Source organism: Musa acuminata, chromosome BXJ1-4 (genome assembly GCF_036884655.1).
Source record: "Musa acuminata AAA Group cultivar baxijiao chromosome BXJ1-4, Cavendish_Baxijiao_AAA, whole genome shotgun sequence".
In the NCBI taxonomy this organism is placed as follows: Eukaryota; Viridiplantae; Streptophyta; class Magnoliopsida; order Zingiberales; family Musaceae; genus Musa; species Musa acuminata.
Genome location: NC_088330.1, coordinates 39145589 through 39171445, shown reverse-complemented (window position 1 = coordinate 39171445; position 25857 = coordinate 39145589). Strand labels below are relative to the sequence as shown.

Genomic DNA, 25857 nt, shown 5'->3' with positions numbered 1-25857 from the left:
CCAAACAAGATCTTTCTTCTTCCTGGCGGTCCATGGAATCTTCTTCTGCATCATTGCTCTATGCTTCCATTCAAGTGTCCAATATGCAAGACTAAGAGTAATGCAATGAAGAGGAGTCTACAGGAAACCTCCTACAATTGTTCAAGTCATGATTACATGGATTCCTCTTCCTTTAACACTTACTGTAAGCATATCTAAGATGGTGAATAAGGCAGTAAGGTGATCATAGAAAGCAAAGTGTCATTTGATTCTACATGTTTTTGATGAGAAAGTAGTGGTACTTGATTCTCATCAAAGCAGCACAACTAGTCGTCCTGCTTTGAATCTTTTGACAGAAAAAAACTTATGAATTCACGAGCCATGCAAGTTAAAATCTTGACATTTCCACAAGGAACTCAGTGCTCGGAAACAAGGTCTATTTAGGTTCTATATTCCCATGCTTAGTTGTGCCCATTCCACCATCAAATCTGATTTAGGGTTTTGATTCTTCATGGCTTTATTTCCCTTTCTCGTTCTTATGAATTCACATGTCAGCTGGGGACTACCTCGTGATGTTTTGATGACAAGAGCATCAAAAGGATGACTTTATTCGATTTGGTGATGGAAAGAACAGCCATTTTTGACAGTCAGAAGCTTCAGAGTCAGCAATGGAGATCTTGAAATGGTGCAGAAGGAATTAGTTTGCATTAGAAAAGAAAAAGCATAAAAAGGGCGGTTTTCGCGTTGCTTATTGCTCAAGCTCAGAATATATCAGTATTATAGATGTAGAAGAAATCTAATTCTGACCTTTTGTGTGACTTGAATGTAATTCGAAGCCTTTGCATCAGTGTTTTGCATCTTATTCTTCTAATTCCTGATGCAATAATTTTCACATGCTTAAGAACATGGAGGAGTTGAAGTTTCAGAGAAAATTAAGATGCTCAAGTCAGGTCAAAAGCATCCATGGTGATAATGCAATCAGAGGTGCAAGAGATATGATCAGTTTACAGATCTTATTGAGGAGTCTTAAGTACATATTTAACACATCAAAATTCTTTCTGCAAAGAAAGACATGAAAAAGAAAATGACAGCAAAAAAGTATCATCTCAAGTGACAACACTTCTTCCATTGTTCAAACACTTGGATGCCAAAACCTACTTTTTAGGAAATAAGATTTGGTCCCTAAATTTGCTCATGCTTTGTGCATATGACAATTGTTTCACGTCATCATGGCTCCAAATGGGCTGGGCTTTTAGGTGCACATAAAATGAGAATATGTGGCCTGGGCTGTGTGTGTGTGTGTCTATATATATATATATATATATATATATATATATATATATATATATATAATTCTATGCATTTACTTTAGAATAAGTTATCATTTCTCAGATGTACCTTAAGATAACAATTGGCACAAGGCGAAACAGATTAACACAATAAGTGTCATTAGTGACATAACCAAGTTGGATTACTTTAGTTTGAAGAAGGTTTGGACATTTGACCCTCTCCAACCCACCCTTTAAAATCGCCTTTTTTGAACTTCAAATTGAAGTAATTAATTAGTAATAAAAAACTTAGTTGTAGAATATGAAAGGCATTAAGTGCACTTCTAAAATAAATGTAAATTAGTGTCGGTAAAAAAGTGTCATGCACAAAGCTACCGTTTGTAGCGGTAACGATAAATGTTATAACGGGAGTTGTATCGGATATACGATGCCGGTATAATATAACGGCCGTTACGCCTCGTGATACAATAACATCCGTTCCCATTTGGCGAACGCGATCCGGTTTTGGGAGTTCGAGAGGGGCGACGCGATGCAGCGGTCTCGCCTCCTCCTCTTCGGCAACATCGCCGCCCGATCCTTCTCCGGCATCCGGCCTCTCTCCTCCGCCGCTGCCGAGCCTCCGGTACAGACCGTACGCTCCTTGCAGCCACCCCCCGCCCGGACCCTCGCCGACCTCCGCCGGCGCCTCGCCGAGGAGGCACCCGCCCTTGCCGACTTCGTCTACTCCGTGGAGGTCGGGACCAAGAAGCGGCCTCTCCCCAAGCCCAAGTGGATGAAGGAGACCATCCCCGGGGGCGCCAAGTACGCCGCAATCAAGGCTAAGCTCCGGGAGCTCAAGCTCCACACGGTGTGCGAGGAGGCCAGGTGCCCAAACCTCGGTGAGTGCTGGTCCGGCGGCGAGACCGGCACTGCCACTGCCACCATCATGATCCTCGGGGATACTTGTACTCGCGGATGCAGGTCGGATTCTATGCGATTTATTTCCCCCTGTTTTCGCGTCATCTTCTCCGCAGTCAAAATTGTTCTTTTCGTCAAAAGAAAACAATTAGTGGCGTCTGCCTGTCAATTCAAAAATAGGTAGTGAAGAAATTAATTTGTGATAATAATTAATGAGAATGTGGAGATTCCCTTGTCCTAACACCAGGTTTCGTTTTTGATCAAAAACTGACAATTATGAGATGGCAATTATTGACTTGGTGGTTCTTTAATTCTTTTCTTTTTTGTGATCAGTCGGTGATTGGTTATGCCAAGCTTTAAGAAGTTTAGAACATATCTGTCTATTAGGTTTTAAGAATGAGAGCTGAGATGCAACATTCAGCTTAAAATATGATTTTGTGTTAATGATGTTTGGAAAACAGCGTGCCAGTGCACAAAGCTCCGGACAATCAGTGATCTGGGCATGATCAGATGTTCATAGCCTTATCTCCGCCAAGCAGAAAGGTTGTAGTATCTGATAAATTACCCTAAAACTGAAGGAAATATTTGGAGAGTAGAGGGCCACAATATTGCCTAAAATTTATGGAGTCATTCGTAGTAGTACAATTCTAAAATGTGGATAATAAAAATTGAGTTATCAATTAGATTATGTTTATTGGCTTTGTTTCTAGATATTGGAGAAGCTTACAGAACTGTTGAGGCACAATTAGTTGATTAGTCTAGGTGTACTGAATCAAAGTTGACAAGAACATAATTAATTTCGAGACTGGATGTGGTCTTTGGGATCATCATCACACTGAATCAGGTGACCTGATTGAATTTTTGTATCAGAATCTGTCAAAAATGGTTTAGATGCTGAAAAGAATTAAAATAAATTGGGAAGTTGCTGGAGGAAAAATTATCAAATGCACAAGAAAACCAGGAAAAAGAGAAGCCACAAATTCAAGGTAAAGATTATTGCAAGGAAAGTAAAACATTAACTTATACAATTTTTGTGTTTACATGCAAAAGGGTCAAATCATTATGCATTTGACATTAATAAACAAGAACAATGAAACGTAACATGCTTACATGCAAAGAGTTGAGATATGTGGCTTATGTCAGGTGGTATTGTAATCGGATGCAAAATATTGGAGGGGAAATTTACATTGTGGAGAACCTATAGGACCACAAAAGCCAATTCCAAGTTAGTATCTGTAAGTGGTACTTGATAATGCAAGTGGAACCTTTGGAGAAGAATTATTGATGATTTTCTGCCCAATTTTAGCTACTTATATGTCTGTCAGTTTTGGTTTGAATTCAATATATCTATTAGTTTGTTGGATTAGATCAGTCTTATGGTTCACTTTGGTTCAAGTTTGGTTTATACTATCCAATATATCTATAAATTGAATGGCCGTTTCATAAATTAACAGCATAATGATTGGTCTAAGTATTCAACACAACTGTTTTTTATGGACCTATTGGATATCCAGGTCAGAGAATCAGAAAGAAAAATACTTAGAAATCAAAGATGTAATTGAGGAGTCTGTAGCTTGTTATCCATTACCATTGTAACATTCATTGTAATTTGATCAACATTTGATATCCCTCGTAAAGTTACCTTTGCATATAAATATTTGATGTTTCTTTGATGGTTCAAAGGTGCAACACTACTCCATGGCATTTTTGTGGAGTATAACTTTAATTACCAAATAAGTCTCTCACCATATCCTTTTCAGCAATGTTAATGGCGAGTTCAATGCCGTGTAACACCTTATTAAGTCATGTTAATGGTTATTGATGTGAAATTCATTAATGACTTTGGAAACTGGTTATAACTTGTGGAAAATCTTGTTTTCATTTCAATGTAGTTAGTTTGTGTTTATGCTTAACTTCAATGAAGTTTGATCATGTTGTTATCTGTCTCCTTGTTGCCATTCTTAACTAAAATGCAGTATGGATGAGTTTTTGATCAGGAAGTCGCCATCGTCTCTATATCAATGTATTTCCTCCCGTAAACAAGGGTTAATGTTATGACCTCTTGCCTCTTCAGATTCTGTAATGTAAAAACATCACGCACTCCTCCTCCTCCAGACCCAAATGAACCTTCTAATGTTGCTGAAGCAATTGCCTCATGGGGTTTGGATTATGTGGTGATTACTAGTGTTGATCGTGATGACTTGCCTGATCAGGGGAGCAGCCATTTTACTGAAACTGTGCAAAAGTTGAAGGCATTGAAACCTGAAATGCTGATAGAAGCACTAGGTATTATTTATACTGTTCAGTGTTTGCCATGCTTTTTTTTCTAGTTTTGTTTGTTCTTGTTTATTTAGATTTCTTCCAATATCAGACGTGTGGGCATCTAGTAAGAGTATGGCATTTCTTTTTCTGTCATTGGTTAGAAAACTTATAACAGAACAACCCAAGCTTTATCACCTGTCCCAATTCGAGTTTGGAGAGGAGAGGGCTAGTCAAGATCTTGCACTAAGTTCTAGTGGACACAGGTTTATATTTCTCAGATTTGTAATAACTTTAGATATATTTTCATCAGTAATATTTAGTTGATGTTTTACAGAGTTCCTAAGTCAAATTTTGATCATGTTTGGTGTTTAAGAGTCATGATATGATTATAATACAGATTAGGTAATTTCTTTAGCTCTTGGGAGCCATATTTGGAAAATTCTAGAGGTTTTTTTCTGTATAAATGATTCCTTGTTACGAGGGATGTCAACAGAATTACAAGTGGGTGGGAATATGATGATTAATGCCACAGATAAGATTTGCAGGAAAGTGTCCTATATTTCAGAATTTTATTGGTGCAGTTTGTTATTATGCATTTACTCATGAAAAATATTTTCAAATTTATACTGAATTTTGGCCTGTAGGATATGCAAACTATGTACTAGTACTCAATTTTGGTAGGGTGTGAATATATAAATTGACTGCATTTGTTTTTTTATCTCTTGGCTCTTATAACTGATCTGATTACTGAATCCTTGATTTTCTATTTGGTAGCTCCTTGGAATTCCTGAAGCCTTAAATTTGTTATTTGCATTAATGACTATGCAGTTCCTGATTTTCGTGGAGATCCCGGCTGCGTGGAGAAAGTTGCAAAATCTGGTTTAGATGTGTTTGCTCACAACATTGAGACAGTTGAAGAGCTGCAGAACATGGTCCGAGATCACCGTGCTAACTTCAAACAATCAATTGACGTCCTTAAATTGGCAAAAGAGCATGCTCCCGCTGGCACTCTTACAAAGACGTCAATTATGTTGGGTTGTGGTGAGACACCTGACCAGGTAATCAGCACAATGGAGAAGGTGAGGGCGGCAGGAGTTGATGTTATGACATTTGGTCAGTATATGAGACCATCAAAAAGGCATATGCCAGTCTCTGAGTATGTTACACCAGAAGCTTTCGAGAAGTATCGATCTCTTGGAATGGAAATGGTACTACCTTGAAACATATATATCTCCCTTTTTCTCAGATCATATTAACTTAATAACCATTGGTAAAGATAGCTTGCCCTATTAATTCTTCGACAAGATGGTAGTCCTCTTTATCGTGCTAGATTCTCCTTGTTCTTCTAGTATATCATTTTTTTGTCTAGATCAACCTAGAGATTTTAAGGATAATGATGAAAAATACTTGTCTTAGCCATAATGTCTCCACTTATCGAAGTTACACGATGAACTTACATACAGTACTGATGTGGTATGATGCTTTGGCAGGGATTCCGGTATGTTGCGTCTGGTCCTATGGTCCGATCATCATATAAAGCCGGTGAATTTTACATCAAGTCGATGATTGAAGCTGATCGAGCTACGGCTTCCTCCACACCAAGTGATGGATCTTGAATCACAATAACATTTCACACCTGTTATCACAAAATTGAATTCCATTTTCTCTTGGCTATAAACACCATAGCTTCTATTGAAGTGCATTGTTAACATTGTTGCTGCACTTGGTTGTTGAGCAGATGCCAAACTTTGATCTCTGTAACTTCGATAATGGTTTATACTGATGTATTTTGTTGTATGTGGAAATAATACAGTGAATCTTTCTTCCTGAACTAGCACTAGTAATATGATTCTCTATCCAATCCATCGTTCGTTGACGCAATATATGCCCCCACTGTGATATCTGGTTGATTCAGAACTGGAAATTTTCCCTTTCTTCCGAACCCATATATAGCAGAAAAAGCATGAACTCGAGGCACTGAGACCAGAGATCTGTTTTAGGTTATGGGAGGGAGAATGATGATTCCGAAGCAACTAAGATCAGGATATATCACTATTTATAAGCCTGATTAATCACCAATAATAAACCATATTTTTATTAGCTTTTCAAATGATACATCAACACTTTGGAGGCTACTAAATGTCATCATTGACATCAAACAAGTTGCTGTAAACATAAATAGTGATTGGCTCACTGATTTAGATTATTCCTATTACCATAACATCCATACAGAAATGCAAACAGAATAATAGGCTGCAATATGATGCCAAATTAACGCATTAATTTTATAGTGAGAGAAAATGAGCCCAAATAAGACTCAAGCCAATCATCTACAGAAACGAATTTAATGGAACTCCGCAAAACCATCTATGCTGTGAGCTTATTGCTGCAGTAAATAAGCTGGAAATTATGAGAACGTAGCGGCAGTATGAGATATACCACCTCACCTACCAAAACCATGACACACTGCATCAAGATCACATGCAAACCAAGACACTAGCGAACGCAACGAAGAGTCCTACGGCCGACGTCGCAAGCTTTAATGCGTCGGACGATGTGGGAGCTGCAGCAGGCGCCGTCTCCGGCGGATGACCAGGAGAGTACGGTGATAAAGATGGTGCAGTTGCCCGTGATGGTGGCGCTGCAACCGATGGCGTAGGTGGGTTCGACGGTGGCGCTGAAATTGAACCCGGCGGAGGATTCGTCGGTGGCGCTGCAGTTGAAACTGACGGCGGATTCGACGGCGGCTCCGGAATTGGAGTCGCTGGGGGATTGGATGGTGGTGTTGAGATTGAAGACGAAGGCGGATTCGCGGGTGGCGATGAAACCGAAGTTGGCGGGGGAGTTGGTGGCGGATGTGCGACCGGAGGAGGAGAACGTCGTGGCACAGGGGATGATGATGGCTCCGGAGATGCCTTCGGCGGTAGTGCTGCATTGCATGGACAGGTGTCAGGTTTCTGCTATCCATCGATCACAAACATATCATAATTCTATAGGACGTGTAATCTAAAGGAAGATCTACGGAACGTATCATGTCAAGGAACACACTCCAAACCATGATCTAACGAGACACTTACACGAACGTTCGCGGGCAGCACTTACTGTGGCTGCAAGCGCAAACAACACAAAGGTTCAGGAAGAGAAAGAAGGAGAGTGTTCAGAGATGTCATCAGAGGAAGGGGAGGTCGTCGAGGTACCATTGCAATGAAGGGCTCCATTGGGAAGGTGGCAGAGACTGGGGAGGCGGGAAACGCGACTGGCGTTCACAGGCACGCCCAGGGAGGACGGCTTGACGACGTCACAGAAGCACTCTGGTGCGACGAGGTAGATGCTGAGGGCAACGAAGCAGCAGGTCCTGCCGGGACGAAGGGTTCGGTTGCCCATGTGCAGGTACGGCCGGCAGAACTTGATGTTTGTTTCAGCAAACGTGCAGTTGGTGGACGAGTGACCGTGCGACGCCATGTCGGCGGAGGCGATCGAGAGCCAGAAGGTCATGGCTGCCACGAAGAAGCGTAGCCTGGCCATCGTAGGAGGAGGAGATGAGGAGAAGTGGCGTTGGGGAAATGAGACGTGGGGTCGAGGTATATAGGAATAAGTAGGGGCGATGCGGCGACACGTGAAGATTTGAGATGAGCGTGCGGTTGAGGATGCCGGCGGAATGCTCTTCTCTCAGCTCTATCAACTCTTATCTCATCTAACGATGCTGTTTTTGGTTCTTCGACTTCCTAGCCTACAAATAATGTTCATAAGAATGATTATATTACAGTATTTGCTTCATAAAAATAAATCAAAATACAACAAAGAATTATATCATATTATCTGCGTCATAAAAATATTAAAAAAAAAAAAGAAAAATTCCGACCTGCCGGATTCGAACCAGCGACCTAAGGATATCTGTAAGTACTCCAACTACAGTCCTCCGCTCTACCAACTGAGCTAAGGTCGGCTGTTGTTATTATGGATTGTAGACCATACTTAAAATAAGGTAATCTTTAGAATCCCAAGCAATGTTAATTCCTGCATCACCAACTGAAGATTGATATGGTAGTGTTGCATCTCTGCAAATTAGCTCCTTTGTATGGTGGTGTTGCCGTGACCGACTTCTGGCACCACGTCGTGTGAAGTCCCTGTCAAGAACATGAGGTGATGATGATGAAGGAAGAAGGGAAAGCAGGTGAATCCATCGACTATTTTATAGGGTTCGACTTCTCGAGCTGCATACGGGATGCCAACGTGCAAGAACAAGATTCATCTTCTCCTTTCATTACCTCATGAACTGCAACAAGTTACAAATCCAGTTCGTTGCATTTTATTCTTAATATTATCAGAAAAGTTCGTCAAAGATAACATCATCATACAGCAGTCTTACAGCGTAGCACTGTTCGAAACGAGCCAAGCATTCCGTGATACTCCATGAGGTGACTCGAGGGACCGTCCATCATCCAACAATGTCTACAGGTCTGTATCCCTGATCGATCGAGGCTTTCACCGCGTCCAGAACCAGCTGCGTCTTCTTACTGATGGTAGGCCATTTGTCATCTGGCTTCCCGGTAGAATCTCTGATGCTTCCTGCCAACCTTGAGAACTCCTGTACCATAAGAGCCTCCTGTGGTAGACTAGCCGTGACGATATGCGTGCTGGGAAGAGGTTGCCATCCGGTTACCAATTCGTTGAAGAACAAGCCTGAACCAAATGTAAACGGAGCTTTCTCCTCCTCGAACGGAATCACAAAGTCACTGAGACGAAGGGATCCATGTGTCCCCCCAACTATGAGTTCCATCATCAAATCAGCCATGAAAGAGCACTGGAAGGTTGCCACCTTGCCGTCTTCCCAGAGAAGAGATGATCCACACGAGAGAATGACACCAGCTTCATTCTTCACTGTACCTTGGAGTGCAATTGCTTTTGTTGGCAGTTCATAATCCGCAGCCCACAGGATAGAGCGAATGCAGTACCACCCGACATCACCGAGAGCCCCGAGTGCATCGAGATCGGGCTTCACACGGATGTCATTCTGAAGGAAAGCAGGGTTTCCAGCAAACGAGAAACAGCTATGAATCTGCCATAGCAACCCACACAAGAGTTAGATCCATAGTCATAATAAAATCTCTTAATAATAATAGCAGCATGTACAGAACATAAACAGGCATGTCCGAGTTGCTGGCAGATTCATCTATTTGCAGAAAGGAACATCACATGCTATAACTCATCAGCAGACTCATCTTCCCCTCCAAGAAAAAAGCGCTTATTGACTTGTTTCACAAATTTTTTTTCCACATGACAGATAATTAAAGTAGTTCGTAGTTCAGGATTGGTACGGAGCCCCATATGACCTAGCATTTTATTTAGCCAACACGAGCCACTCACAATATACAAACACGATCATCTCAACACACCATGATAAGAAGCATGCATAGGATAGATGAATAATATGAAATTTAACTGCAATCATCTTTCTGGAAGGTCAAACAAGAGAAATATCTACAAAATTGTTTTGTGATTATAACTATAGTTGAAGCAATTTCCATTAGATAGCCTTGAAAATATGATGGGAAGGATTAAGAGTACATGGGCTTAAAAGCGGCATATAACAATGCTATCATGCAAAAACCAGGCAACCTAGATGTCTCTTCTTCAGCCCTGATACCAACCAAAAGGGTGTCAAAAGATCACATTCCAACCTATTCGGGCTGGTCTAAATCCTGATAGAGCTGATTAAACATTGAGTCAAAGGAGCCAAAAGCATGGATGGGGACATCCCAAGCACTTGAGCAACCAAGAGGAAGACCTGAAGGTTGAGAGTGTTACTTTAGACATCGAGCTAAGTTAGGAAGAGTAAAAGGATTCATTGCTCTATGAAAGAAAGAAATGTGAAAATATATACATATATATGTATTTATGTATATGAAAGAATTTAGCAGGGCATAGATAACATTTAGATATGGAAATTCTCTCTCTTTTCGGATATGTATTACACTAAACATAAGGGGTGCTCCATCAAAAGATAATCCTAGGATCCAATAATTATCAAAGAAAGAACCAAAGCAGAACATCGCCCTTTTAATCCTAATAGTCAATGCTTAACACTTTTAATCTTGAATAGGTGATTCTAATTAGATCAGGTGAAAAACTAGCATCTATCATAATACCATTATCGGATCTGTAATAATTTTAGCCTCATCTCTGTACTCCCATAGATACATTCCAAAATCCAGATACCTGTGAACCCACTAACTTTAAATTGATAGATCTGGAGATCAATGTAATCCGTTGATGAGATGAGAAATGGATCATCTTCCATGAGCAAAGTTCTCAGATTACCAGGAACAGAACAGTAGAAGACTTCAATACTAGACCCATTGCCTTGGGCCATGTAAAATATAGATTGCTAAACATACTCTCTATTGTTAGTTTGTTATGATCACTTTGCTTTGTCCACACAATATAAGTTTCAGTTTCTTTTAGGGTGAGGGGAATGCTAGGAATTAACTTAGTGAAGTCCTTGCCCCACAACTTCCAATGAGGCCCATATGCTTATGAATTGCCTCTTCCATCGGCAGAAATTGGATAGTCAGGAACCTTTTGTGCCAAAGACTGTAACTTACCAAAATGGGATTTCAGCAGATGCACACAATTGTTCATCTGACAAGTAAAGATCAAATAGGACCCCTTATCAAAAGCACCATATTTCTTTATTCATTTCATGACGATTCTCTTTGAAAGCTTTTGAAGTTGCAATTATTGAGTGTAGCATGTGGATGTAACTTGATCTGTAGTGCTTGTGAAGGGTCCTACAGCTGTGGATAACAGTTGGTGAGAAAAAATACATACTAGCTATGATGATCGGTCACCATCACTGAAACCATTTTCCGACACCCGACAGAGGCCCAAATTGACATTTTTTCCTAACAAAAAGCAGAAAATACCAGCCTAGGCAACATCAATCGGGAGAACGATCGATCCAATTAATTATAACTAGTATGTGCCATATGGAATCAAAGAATCTTTTCTTCAGCAAACAAGAAAAAGTCGAACAAAGGAATAGAAATCCACATAGGCAAATGGAACAGTCCTAAGATAAACAAGCATTCGCCATCCATGAACTACTGGCATGATGCATCAGGATTATAACCAATTTACAAGCATCAGCAAAAAAAGACTGTTTTTTGGGGATGAATAAAGATGAAAACGATCGATTGCACGATGTCTAAGCAAAGCTAGGGATTTACCGTCTTTAGCTGTCCAAAACGAGCCGAATCGGACAACAGCTCCCGCATCTTGGCGGTCCGGGGGTGGTGCATCCACATGGTGCTGTCCATGAACTGCACGCCGTGGGAGCGGCAGGCGCCGAGGATCCGGTCGAGTTCGGCGGCGCAGAGCGCGGTGGGCTTCTCCAGCAGCAGGTGCTTGCCGCGCTCGGCGGCGGCGACGGCCCATCGGAGGTGGAGGCTGGTGGGAAGAGGCACGTAGACGGCGTCGACGCCGGGGTCTTCGAGAACGGCCTCGTAGGAGCCGAAGGCGCGGACGGCGTCGGCGTTGAGTCCGTTGTCGGCGATAAAGCGGCGGGCCTTGTCGAGGGAGCGGCTACCGACGGCGACGATGACGGCATTAGGTGCCAGCCCGATTGCGCGGGCGACCTTGCGTGCGATCTCCGCGCACCCCAAGATGCCGAACCCGATCGGGTTGCTCTTCGTCGTCTCCGCCGCCATACCTCACTCTATTTCTCTGAGGAAACGTCTTGGTACGACACACGTACATACATATGTTATAGATATGTTAGTGACACTATATAAGTCACGACTTGTTCACACGTTTAAGCAGTAATTACCGAGAGAGAGAGAGAGCACCATGTGAACATATAAAATTATCCTATATATCAATTATGTTGATTGTTGATTTGAAGGAATTAAAAGAAATGCACACAAAATAATTCATTCCATCACTTGACATCTATGCCGATCAACATCACCATTATTTCGGGGTACGCTCATGAGAAGACACTGTTACGAGTGGCTATCGCTTGGCGCCACAACCGACAAAGATGCCTACCACGGAGGTTCCGGAACCACTGGTTCGGTTCCGGAACCGTCCGGCTTCTCTAAATATCCAAAATCGAACCGTTCAGATTGATCCTAAAACGAAAATCAGAACCGTTAGTTTTATCTTCGATTTTGATTTGGTTTAAATTGTTATTTTTTATTATTTTTAAAGTAAAAAATATTTTAATTTATTTTTTAATTTAAAAAATGTATAATTATAATTAGTGTAATAACTTTAAGAATATAAATAAAATTATAAAATTATAAGATTTTTAATCATACTAAATGACTCTTTCAAGATTTAAATCCAAACTAACTAACTTAATTGATTTTAAACCAAAGAATTTAACCATTAATTCATAGATCTTATTTATAGCGCCTCTAGTCGATTCCATTTCGATTTAGAGCCAATAAACTATTGGATCAGTTTGGTTTCAGTTTCAATTCGATTTAATTTTGATTTGAATAGAGTCATGATCAAAGTTAATTTATATTAAAATAACATAAAAATGATTTTTGCAATGGTCTTTACAACATATAATTACAGGACACTATTTATATCAAAAATATTTATAACCCAACACATGACGGAGTTAGCGAGGGCCAATCAACAACTAAGCCACATACTAAATCGGTATAATATAAAATATTTATTTCAATTAAATTAAATTATAAAAGATTCAATTGTTTACTCTCGACTTTCACTAACTACTTAATGTTGAATGAATTGTATCAGCAAATTAATTCGATGTTAATCTTTTTTATATGAGCATCAAATTGGACAGGTGATACCCTTTTAATCGTACCGGAAGATCCGACTATCACTGACATTTGGTAGTAACAATTATGTGTTTATCAGGATAATAGTGATTGATTGTGTGTGTGTATATTTCACACTGATATGTACTTGAACTAAACTGCATATCTCAGCAGTGGAAAAAAGATACTATGGTGTGTTGCTCGATTCTTTCTCTGTCTTGTGTGTTTGTAAACATTGGAGTAGAGTGCAGCTTTTCAGCAAGCTTTAAAAAGACTGATCAGCTTTTACTTCTGAAATGTGATGTTGAAACTTCATGGAATAGTGGATGCATCACTAGCAACATTCTTTCTTCTTCAGCTATTGGGTCACAACATATTATGAGTCTGCTGGTGATTGAAAGGAATGGATGACTGTAGCATCTATTTTGTATGCCCAAGAAGCCCATAACAGACCTCGAGATCAGACTACTGTCCAGAATATTTATATTGACATGTGTAGAATTATTGAAATATTTAATAGAATGAAATATACATGAAGATAATGTATTGTCATACTCATACTAGATTTATTAGCTTAACTGTTAAGCATTGTTCTGGAGTGGTAATACTGAGCTACTTTATTTACTGATTCAAGCATTGAACACTTTCACAAACTGCAGTAATGTCCTAAGTAGATTATAGAATGTAAATGTGACTATATGTATATAGGTGCAGTTTCCACCATGCAGTGTGCATCAAAATTCACAGTGCTTTTTCTTCCTTCTATATATATCTTCTACCACACAGGAGAAGTACGTAAGTGCATGGTTATGTCACTGATCAAACACCTCATGTGGGTATTGTCTGCGGCACAGAGAAAAAGAAAGAGAGAGGAATCACATGCAGTGCTAACAATTGTTTAGTTTAATCAAGTGTGGAGATGACTTCTATTTTGACTTGAAGCTGCTTCATTAAAATGACAGGTACACCTCTCGCTCTGGAATGATTACCATGCTAATGGTACCATAATCGACCAATATCCATTAATCAAATGGGGATTGACACTGTTCATGTACAGCTTCTTTAGCCTTTCCAAGAAGCCACTGAAGGCTCCATCACAAGAGACTTCCGCGTGACGTTTCTTCGGTATCATCATCGTCGTCGTGTCTTTGTGTCGAGCTCAAAGCACTGACCTCCTCTGTGATCAATCTGTACCACGTTGAATAGGTTATGGTTTGCTCGGAGAAGAAAGGTGGACACGGAATGAGCACGAGAAGGTGCAGGTACGTGTTACCATCGAAGCACTGACCTCCTCTCCCACGTTTTGAGGTCTTCGAGATCGCCTTAGGAAGCATGTTCCAGGTGTTCGACCGAATGCAAAGAAGGCCGGTGCCTTTGTGTCGAGCGTGGTGAGTAGTAGGGATGTCCATGAGATCCCAAAACTTGAATATGACTTGTAATTTCGAACGTGAATCTTCATTTTAGATCCATTATTGTTAGGAAATTATAGATGCCGATCCATATACATGCATGTATAATAGTGGGAGGGAGAAGTGTTCCCTCTTGAAGTAGTGTCATCAACCATGGTTGATGTAGAAGAAGCTTCAGAGAGACGAGATTCTCTCAATGAGGCAGAAGGGGCATATGCCCCTTGTACGTCCATGCGTCTCCGACACCTGCCCTTATACTGCCGACGTGTCAGTATGGTTTGAACCATCCCGAATGTCGATTTTTGAGCTGCAGTGTGTTAACCCGAGACTGACTGAGGGAGCATAGATCTCGTTCTCTCAAAGTGAAAGCCGAAGATTATTCATTTAGTTATCTGTCAGGTGCTTGCACATAGATCGAAATCGAAAAGAATTCTTAACTCGATCACTCCGATAGTTAAATTAGTAAGAATTGAAAATAAAAGAGTTGAAATATATGTGCATGAGATCCGACCCTCAGCGTTGTTTCTGGGGTGACTTTTATACATGTTGCTGTGTGTTGATGTTACATAGTTATAAATGATCATCAACATCTTTATACATAGGTATTTAAAGATCATCGTCACTATAGGTGGTCACCTCGTATGCTTGGACATGAGCACGGTATGATCTGTCCAACCCTGCTTCATTCGATATTACTTTACACCTTTCAAGTAGCTCAGGATGAGACTATGTCGCTCGATACGGTCTCTCGAGTGTTATTGGTGTAGCGTGCTGGCGACATAAATGGCAGGCGGCTATCTCATTTGATGCACGGCGTTGACCTCAGAATGCCAGGTCTCTCACGGCCTACTCTTATCCTTTTCCAACGAGATCATCTCCTTCCACGGATCGTATAGGCGGGCTTGCTACAATCCCACGGAAAGAGGAGGAAAAACATGAGACGTGCTCATAGTATTCTTCTACTACTTGTCGTCTTTCAATTTAGTTCATGATTGCGCGGCAATTAATGCACCCAATAAATGTCGTGCATGTGATGGAGACTGCTATTCTTGAAACAATGGACCTGTGTGTGCTTGATTCATGCACCGTTCCACCTCAAGCATTTCACTTTGAGATCACATCCGTCATTGAGATGATCGCGTGATTTGTAATCATCTTTTGACTTGTAGTATTAAGTAAAATCTTATCCCAACAAAAATAAATAAATTACTAAAATTATTTTTATAAAACTTAAATTTTTATAAAAAATATTTTAGTATAGTTATATTAACACCCTCATTAAAGGATATATCCAATTGGAAGAGCACTTTTAGGTTCTATATATAGAGTCATTGACAACTCTAGTTCATTCATTCAAATATTAATGAAAGAATAAATGTTTCTCTTTTTACTCCTATTTTATTTTTATTTTTATTTTTATTTTTATTTTTCTGATCATACTCATATGAGAGATAATCGACTTTTTTTATAGTATTTTTTTTTCCTAGGCTCCATAATTCGTGGCCTAATATTATAGCAAATAGGCCTAATTGATAATCGACTTTCACTATAAGGAAAATAATCATTGGGCATGAAAAAATGTTATCACTAAAACTTAAAAAGGTCACTAAAATAATTATTGATGAAATGATCTGTCACCAATTTTAGTTGACCAAGGTCTCGCGATTAAAAGCTTTAATGATGAGAAGAGTAATTAAGTATGTCACTAAGGCCTGATTAATGAAAAGAGTGATGGTAACATGATGACTAGGTTAGCATTGGTAAAATGAAAAGATTAGTGAAAAGAGTAATGGTAAAAGTTTTAGTGACAACATATTTTTCATGTAAGGGAAAAGATTGTGTTTCCCAATTCATTCATAATCTACTGCTTTGCACAGGTTACTAGGTTTTGAATAGATCTCACAAACTTAGTTTAGTAACTGAAACAATATTATCAAGAAAAGAATTTGATGACTACTTGAAGATAGCCATGTTGACTCCATTATTTTTGCAACCTCTAAATAATTTGAATGGCCATAAAGTGAATCTTTTAAGCTAAAATTGTTGCTGATGTTTTACTGGCAATTTGGACAGTTTCCACTATGACTTATCTCTCTCATACATGTTAATATATCTACAATAAGCATACATATTGCTACAAGTCACTGCCATGTGTGGTATGTTCCAAACTAGTCTTAATTTGTTCTGTCTCTCTCTGACACATGTTATTCCTACTATTTAATGCAGTTCATATATATAGGTGAATTGGCATCATCTTTTATCTTTCATCCACATTTTGTATTTAACTTGTATCCAAATTTATTTGATCTTTGTACAACAGAAATTCTTCAAGTTTACTCTTCACTCTTCTCAAATGACGAATGCATAAGAAAGACCTGTGAACTCATGTTGCATCATAATCCACTCCCAGCTTTCCAACAAGGAGATTTAGCAACGTAACCAATAACTTATTCTCCTAGCAAACTTGGAATCAAGAATCAGATTAGAAAAAGGGAATAATACATCTCATATAATTTTATTTGGTGCACAAATATAATAATTCATGATTCCCCAGGAGTACTAGGTTGAGGCTAGTGGCGTAAGAGAGAGTAGCAAAGGCCATGCAAAGAGCAACTGTTATGAGGCTAACGATGGATCGAGGAGAGTCATGTAATAAGTGACGTAATAGAGAATCAAGAGGGTGAGGATCAAGAGGGTGGCGACCGTAAAGGTGACGTAGTTGGCGCACACAGACACTTTAAAGGTCGGATGCGTATGTGATGTATTTGGATCCACGAGTGAGTTGAAAGGACCGGAGGCACTCCATTGTCGAACAAGCCAGTGGTAAGGGGGAGGAGGAGGAGGAGGAGACGGAGGAAGCAATGATACCAGCTCAACGTCCTATTGCATTAAATAATTATATGGTGGGCTGGTTTGTGATGTTGATGTAGGCAGTTGAATGATGATATCATGGTGATTGTGAACCATTTGTTCCTACGTCAAATCTTCTATTACTTTCAAAAATCATTCCATAAAATAAGAATTATACATCATAATTTATAAAAATTAAAAATAGATTAAAAAAAATAAAGATGAAAAAGAATCCTTTTAGTTGGCTTTAGGTTTCTAACTTCACCCGTACATCATAATGTATGGGTGGACAATTAAATGATAGGTTCTCTCCTAGAGCCTTCACCCTCTTTCTATCACCTCTTTCCTTGCTCCTTCTGCTGTGCCACCCCCTTTTTTTGCTTCTTCCATAAATCCACCTGCTTTTTCTTATCCTCCTATGCCCCCTCCCCCTGACTCCTTTACCTTAGCTGTAAATGTTCCTTCAAGACTCCTTCCATTTTCTATCTAAAGTATGTTTACCTCCTCTAGTGGTTCTCGTGTTGTGGCCTCCCTATCATCAGACTCCTCTCTACCTTAGATCTTTGGAGAATCGTGGGAGGAGGCAAATACACTTAAGACGAAAAATGGAAAAAAACTTGAAGGGGCGTTTACAATTAGGGTAAAGGAGTTAAGGGGAGGGGGCACAAGGAGGACAAAAAAGAGTAGATGGATCTATGGAAGGAGCAGGAGAAGGGAGAAATCATGCAACTCTTTTTCAAATAATAGTAATAAGATATTACTAGCTGAAAATCAAATCAAATAGAAAAAAAAAAATCAAGATGGAAGTAAAAAAGAAAAGTTATATTAAACTAATCAAGAGAAAAAATACTTACAGGATCTTGAGCTACTCTTTGTCCTATAGACCTGAACACTTAAGACTTTGATAGATCTACATGTTAGATGTCATCTATTTATAGATATTAAATAATAATTTAAATTAAGAGATCCTTATTTCTAAGATCCTGTCTAATCAATTTATTTAAAAGATAAATAATAAGAATATCAAATCTTTCAAAAAAAATAATCCTTTAGCACTCCCCCTTTAAATATTTTTTTAGAAGTAAATCTCAACTTGCTTTGAAGATCTTCAAACAATTCTCTAGAGAGAGATTTAGTAAAGATATTTATTAAATTATCTCAATGACCTCAATGACTCCTTGAAGCACATTCTCCTAAATAAAATGATGACAAATTAGATTTAAAGTTAATTTTAAAGTACTTTAATTATAACATCACAAAATAATCGATTTGTTAATTTTATGGTAGACATCCTCAATTAAACATCTTAACTATATACATTCTTCAACAGCAACTGATGAAACCTTATATTCTACCTCTGTCGTAAAAAGAGAGATTAATTATTATTTCTTACATGAGATACAAACATAACTATAAAAAAAAAGAGAGAGATTAATTGTTATTTCTTATATACTATGAGATACAAACAGAACTATATAAAAAAGATATAGTTAGAAATAGAACTATAATTATCTAAATCACCTCCCACGTAAATATTTACATAACAATACAATATGTACGTCTTTCTTATTAAATAATTCCAAATTAATGGTATAATTTATATATTAAAAAAATACTACAACAAGATATAGCTTGCTTAAAGATTAGATAAAATGACCTACAAAACTAATTAAAATAGTAATATTTAATCTTATAATTATTAAGCAGATAAGACTAAGTACATGAAAAGATCAAGAGGGTTAGAAATAACCTTGTCATTATTATAACTTAGCTTTATATTTATGGAGTAGAAACCTTCTTACTTTTATTAATTTCAAACTATTTTAATAATTTTCTTAGTTGTTTGAGAAATAAATATACGTTCTTTTATATTCATTACCTCTAGACTATAAAAAATATTAAGCTCCCCTAAGACTTTCATTTCAAACTATAAAAGAACAATAACATATAGACTTCTTTATTTTTTAATAAATAAGTTAGGATTTGAATAAAAAAAATAATCATAGAAATATAAGTATTAAGTAGCTTTTTCAAACTATGTTCTTCGAGCTTACTTTTAACCTATAAAGGATCTTCTTGAGCTTGCAAACATAATTTAATTTAAAAATAAAAGAATACCTTAGTAGTTATTCTATATAAATGTTTTTGTCAATTTCATCTATAGGAAAGCATTTTTCACATTAAGTTGTCAAACTTTTAATTTAAGATTAACTGCTACAGCAATCACTATCATAATAGATGTCATCTTGATCATAGGACTAAATGTTTCCTCAAAATCTTCTTCATATTTTCTCATAATCTTCTTCGTATTTTTTAGAATACCCTATTATAACAAGTCTAGTCATAAAGCGATATATACTTCTATTTAACTTATGTTTTATCTTATAAACTAATTTACAAGTAGTTAGATTTGTATTTGTAGGCTTTGGAATAAAATCCTAAGTTTTATTTGTACGAAGAGCCTTCATTTTGTCATTCATATACTCTCGCACTCTTTAATACCTTTGGTTTTATCAAAGTAATCTTAAAATCATCAATTGATTTAGAAAATAAACAATGATGTGTGCTTATATTGTTTCCAACTCTAAATATGCTGGTTTGATAATTATTATTTTTTTATTTTTTCATTCTTAGAATATTTTCTTTGGACATCATTATTTTTTTTATCATTTTACTCCATCATTAATGATGAAGAAATAATAGTGTTAGATATTGATAAAAAAATAAAAGCTAAAATCCATAGGAGCACTCGATGACAAAGAAAACTCAATCATAAATTTTGAACGTATATCATTTTCACTGTTGTGATTGATATTTTTGAAAAAAAAAATATTTGTAAAGAATAATAAGAAGAAATTTTATCTCTCACAATACCATGTATCTATGTATTTATAGATATATATATTTTTAATATTTTTTCTTTCATTATAACCAATAAAGATACGACCTTAAGCTTGCTTCTCTTTGAGTCTAATATATAAACATAACATTAGTGAATCAAATATTTTAAAATATTTAATATTTAATTTCTCACCAAACATTAACTCATATGGAGATTTTAATTTGATTAAATAAAAAATTAATTAATAATATAAGTTGTACATATCATATCTTCTGTTCATGAGTTTTTGAATAAATCTTTATACAAAGCTAATATTTACGAGTATCCATGAGATATCGAATCTTGAAGTGAGTTTACATTTGTGATTTCCTTTTTGATGGTATTCTTTTGGAGAAAAATTTATGCGAAAGAAAATCTTTACTTAATTTTTTTTTTAAGAATACTTTCATCTGTTAACTTGAACTCTTAAAATTTTGACTTTTTTTTTTAATATTTTCTTCACGATATAGATCTAAGTGAATCTTATAAAATTATTAATAAAGATAAGCATATAACGAGAAGATGAATAAAATGAAATTTGAGTTACGCCCATTAGATTATTATAAACAAGCTTTAAAGAAAAGTTATATGATGAAAATAATCGATCAAAAGGTTGCAAGTGCTTCACTATATTGACAACTTTCATAAACTTTATTATTACTAAAAGGAATAATAAAGTGGTCAGGTTCGACAACATGTAGAGAGATCGAGTTTAATCAGGACACAGATTAACTCAATCATGAGTCATCTATAGGTTCAATACTGATTTGGCTACGGGACTTAGCTGGACAATTCCAGATTAATCCACCTAGATACCATGCAGACTCACATAGAGTAAGCTGTGTCAACAGCCATGCCGATGTGGCAGTAAGCATTGCTGATATGGCAACAAACCAACTATAGTGATAATGAAATGTCCTGACGTGGCAGTAGGCATCATTGACATAGCAGATCGGTGACTACGTGCTACTCTTCGCTGATGTAACATAGACTGCTGGGGTGGTATTTGCGATGTGGCAGATCTGTGTGCACAGCAATGCAGTCTTCTGTGTCAGCAGCATCACTGACTGTACACAGCTGGTGGTGACGTGGTAGTGCTTATAGTAAGCCACGTCAATTTATCATGATGTGGCAACTGTGCTGATGTGGGAAGTGGCAAGGCAGATGTGAGCTGCAATACAGTCTTCGGTGTCAGCAGGCATCGTTGACTGTCTGCTACATCAGCAGACACAGCTGATAGGATACAAACTGATACTGATGTGGCATAAGTAACGCTGACGTGTCAGTAATCAGCGCCGCTGATGCAGACATGTGCTGATGTGGAATCTGATTTATCACAGATCAGACTGGTAGATTGCCATACGGTCTGCTGTGCAGCAGTCATGCTGAGTCGACACAGGCAAGTGCTGACATGGCAGAAGTCACCGCTGATATGGTCTAATCAGCGCTGACACGACAAGTGACATGGATCGCTTACGTGGCAGTGGATTCGAATTTCACAATAAATTCCTTAGAAAATATTCCTCATATAATAACATTAAGATCAAACAAAATAACTGATTAAAGAGTTTAATTCGAATAAAAACCATGGAATAGATCATGGTGTGAAATCAAGATCGGATATGACGCTAACATCGATCCTGTCAGCGATGTCCCTCCTCCGTCTTCCTCAATCTATAAAGCTTGATTTGAACCGGAAACATGGGCTAGATTGAGACGCCAACCTAATGCTTTCGACGATGTCCCTCTCCGATGAAACTCTCGACGAAGCGTAGGGTCGGTTCCATCCGCTCTCGCACAATCTTCTCCATCCTATCAAATCACTTGCCGTTGATGACAAATCTCAACAAAAGGTCTAAAGTTCCCTTCCAACCAAAGACATGCTTCAGACTGTTTGCAGCTGAAGATGCAGTGCAGCAAAAGATGTGGAGGATCGATTCATGATGGGTCGAGCCATCCATGTATGTGGGAGTGCATGTGAGTATCCCATCTCAGTTGAATCCATGTACGATAGCAAAAGATGTGCTTACTGTTTCCCTTGTTTCGGCCCATTCTCAGCTACTGAGGATTGGAATGATGGAGGCTCTCTTGTCAGTGAAGATTACAATCACTGTCATGTTTTTAGGAGCTTTTCTTGAGATCAGAACAGCAGTAGTCGTCTTCTAAGTTGCTAACAGAGAATGCATGTGACTGGTGGAAATAGAAGTGGTAGATGCTGTGATTGGAAGGCAATGCCTAACCTCTTGTTGCCATCGAAGACCACTGTCTTGTCTTCCTTCCTCTCACATGGGGCGTGCAGATGCTGCCAACACCTCAGTTTAACACATCCAATGTGATGAATTATAATTCATATACTAATGGAAACTTCACAGTGATCGTTACATCCTCTGTCTTCCCCGCATCTTTAATGGCCTTCACCCTCAAAACCTAGTGGTCTTAATAATGCTGATTCTAAAAACGAATGAATGATTGATCCATCCTCGATCCTTGCACACTAGTGAGAGACCGACACCCTATTATCGATCATCTTTATCTTGATCTCCCATCAATGATAAGACATGTATGATAAGTTCCAAAGCTAATGTTGGCTTTGGTATTTACCTCGAGATCACAAACTAGGCGCTGTGAAGGCTTTGCATGTTTCACTCAGGTGAAGGCTTTGCCACAAGCAAAGGAGAATGTGATGTGTGCTTGCAACATATTCTCCTTCTCCAATTCTTTTCTGATGCTGTTTAATTCTTGCTACCTCACTGGTGCTAAAAACCAAGCAATTATTTCCCTTAGAAGGATTACTTCGAACAGTTTTTGTTGCTAAAGATATGCTGGCATCATGATTTAGTCCAAAGGAAGCTGAACTGCACTATTGATTTGTTCAGTCTCAAGCCTTCTTGTCATGATAAAGACAACAGTCTCAACAAGGCATTCTGTTCATCATTCAAATGCTCTACTGCTTTGCAAGTGAATAATTATTGACATTTGCTTTCCTACAAGTGTAGGTTAGGCAGGAACATAAGTAGCCCTCTTTTGAAAATGGCATAGACTACTTGATTTGCAAGAAGGAGATGCTGCAGAACTCAATCAAGTGTCTCTTATGAAAAAGCTTAAAACAAGAGACAAAAATGGATTGAAGTATAAGTTGGGATGTGCATCAAGTTTTAATTGAGACTTGCCTTCTTCCATGATGTCATGAACAGAGAGTTCAATCTTTTGTGTTCTGGGAGAAGCATTTATTCAAATCATGATCTTTAACTTTGAGGAGTGTTTTATCAGCTGAGATAACTATAACTGCTACATGGAATTTGATTGCTTAATCATAACTGAGTCCTAATAGAACACTCAAAGCAACAACAACAACAAAAAAACCAGAATATTTGCACTTTGGATTGCCAAACTTTAGACATTGATGAACTCTGAGTAGTCTCAGCTGCAGTAAAATGGAGAATGATTCCTGAATATTGTAGAAGCAACAGTCAGTTTTAATATGCCCCAATGTTCCCTAAGACTTTCTCTAATCTCTGACAACAGACACCAATCTGCTCCAACATATCTGAAAAAATCTTTCTGATGAACATAAGTAGAATGATTTGATGAAGAAGCAGATAACATTTTTTTTCCTTATATTTAATTTGGCATATGAACATGACTAGATGATGACCTTATAATTTTATCAACATTCTTTGATAAGTTCTCCACTCTAACATCATCTTTTTATCTTCTTACAGCTTTCTTTGATCAGGCAGCACAAGAAGCCATTAGGATAACCATTTTTCCTAGCTAGCCATCACCATCATCACAAGCTAAAATACAAATCTGCAAACAAAGATTGGTTAATTGCTGTTTAAAGAGTCAACAAAGATACACATTGTCATCTTGCAGCACAAATTTCCACAAAGCCGTCCAATCCATCATCTGAAGCAGGTGTTAATTTGCCTACTGGCTTCGACAGGGAAAGGTAGAACAAACCGTACCAGCAAGATCGGGAACATTATGAACAATCAACAGAATAAAACACCAAAACAAATACAAATTCAGAAGTAATGGATACAATTCGACACAGTAGAAATTAAATTCTTCAATAATAAGATTCCATTTTAATCCCAAACGAAATCCACATTAAAACTCTGTCTTTTCCTGAATTCAATTTGCTTATTCTTGAAGCAATCCTGACAACCTTGGTAGTCTTATCAACGCATGCTTCTCTACCTTCCACAGTTCGCTCCCATGGTATCTTGCTTGACCAGCTCTTGTAGGTCCTTTTGGCTGCGACCAAGATAGATTTGCTCTGCTCGCTTTAGGTCATGTCATATGCTGTAGATAAGCATGCGTGAACTATCAGATTACCTTCTTCTTTTTCAGTTCCACCAGTAGAAACTTTCGCATGATGGGCGGAAGTTTTGGCTTTTGGGACTCTTCCCGGCGGTGCTATCTTTTATTGATCCACTTTGGTTTCTGTGAACTCCAAATGTTGGAGTTGTCTTCTACTTCAACAACTGCGGCGTTTAAGGCTCTTCTTCCGTCCATGTGTTCAACACCCGTTAAACTTCATGTCGTTTTAGGACAATGGCTCACGTCTCCACATTCAACTAAAGACAGAGAGAACGCTCTGTAATCCTTGACCCTTAGCTGCAAAGTTTGCTTGAAGAAGTCATCATTAGTACTATTATTGATGAGAATTAGGATACAGACAGGAAGAGATAAGATTTATATAATGCACCAACTAAATTTGATTGAATCTCATCTTATATCATGCAAATTTTCTTTTTCACAAAGCAAAATAACTACATTAATTCAAATATCTGATATAACATTTTCCTTGTTCCTCAGAATTGAAATATGCCTCCAAAGAAAGCTACATCTACTATTTTTGGAATACTCTCCCACCCATTTAGCACTCTTTTATTACCTTATATATATATGAAAAATTATAATAATTTTAAAATGGCAGGAGGATATATATCTATAACTCGAAACCTAATTTCCTATTAATTGAAGAAGCAAATACCTAAAAATAATTTGGCAATGAGAATATCAATGTCGAATTCGGTTAACTATCTTAGCACATCTATCTATTTTTCTAACTCATCTAAAACATGATTAAAGAGTATGATTTTTTTTAAATTTTAGATGGGAAATAAATGTTTTTTTGAGTGAGAATGAAATTAATAAGTATGATTGAGAGGAGAAGATATTTATGCACTAAGAGATTTTTTTTTTGTTTGTTCTTTGTGTCAGTGTATACTCTTGATAAAATCATAGTCATTGTAGACAAGCATGCAGCTTAGTGGGGGCATGCCATATACTAGCAATTAATTAGCCATTAGATGATGAAGACATTGAACCCTTTAAATCTCTTGAATTAAGATGTATATTTATTTATATTTGTCCATGATGATCATATATTGAGCTAATACAATCCTACTGCGAGAATTGAAGTCTTAACCCTCTTACCTCAAAGTCAAGAATTGATCTCTGAATGTTCTTTGAATATTATT

At 37.8% G+C, this 25857-nt stretch overlaps 3 protein-coding genes and 1 non-coding gene across 4 annotated transcripts; 1 reads left to right on the top strand and 3 right to left on the bottom strand.

The window, feature by feature from the left end:
• The first annotated feature begins 1761 nt into the window (after positions 1–1761).
• Positions 1762–6258, top strand: LOC135666401 (lipoyl synthase, mitochondrial-like). The gene is made up of 4 exons (XM_065177964.1): positions 1762–2228; positions 4240–4451; positions 5256–5635; positions 5918–6258. The coding sequence occupies exons 1-4, from the start codon at positions 1798–1800 to the stop codon at positions 6041–6043; spliced, it is 1149 nt and encodes a 382-aa protein (XP_065034036.1). The 5' UTR covers positions 1762–1797; the 3' UTR covers positions 6044–6258.
• A 665-nt stretch (positions 6259–6923) lies between these two features.
• On the bottom strand, positions 6924–7952 carry LOC135672196 (non-specific lipid transfer protein GPI-anchored 11-like). Its single transcript, XM_065180653.1, has 3 exons — positions 7625–7952; positions 7483–7534; positions 6924–7356 (listed from the first exon to the last, which is right to left on the bottom strand). Exons 1-3 carry the CDS (start codon positions 7950–7952, stop codon positions 6924–6926), a joined length of 813 nt encoding a protein of 270 aa, XP_065036725.1.
• Positions 7953–8283: 331 nt separating this feature from the next.
• On the bottom strand, positions 8284–8373 carry TRNAY-GUA (transfer RNA tyrosine (anticodon GUA)). The gene is given in 2 exon segments: positions 8284–8319; positions 8337–8373. It is a non-coding gene; the product is annotated as a tRNA-Tyr (tRNA).
• Positions 8374–8661: 288 nt separating this feature from the next.
• Positions 8662–12187, bottom strand: LOC135666392 (uncharacterized oxidoreductase At4g09670-like). The gene is made up of 2 exons (XM_065177955.1): positions 11657–12187; positions 8662–9486 (listed from the first exon to the last, which is right to left on the bottom strand). Exons 1-2 carry the CDS (start codon positions 12134–12136, stop codon positions 8866–8868), a joined length of 1101 nt encoding a protein of 366 aa, XP_065034027.1. The 5' UTR covers positions 12137–12187; the 3' UTR covers positions 8662–8865.
• Between the last annotated feature and the right edge of the window lie 13670 nt (positions 12188–25857).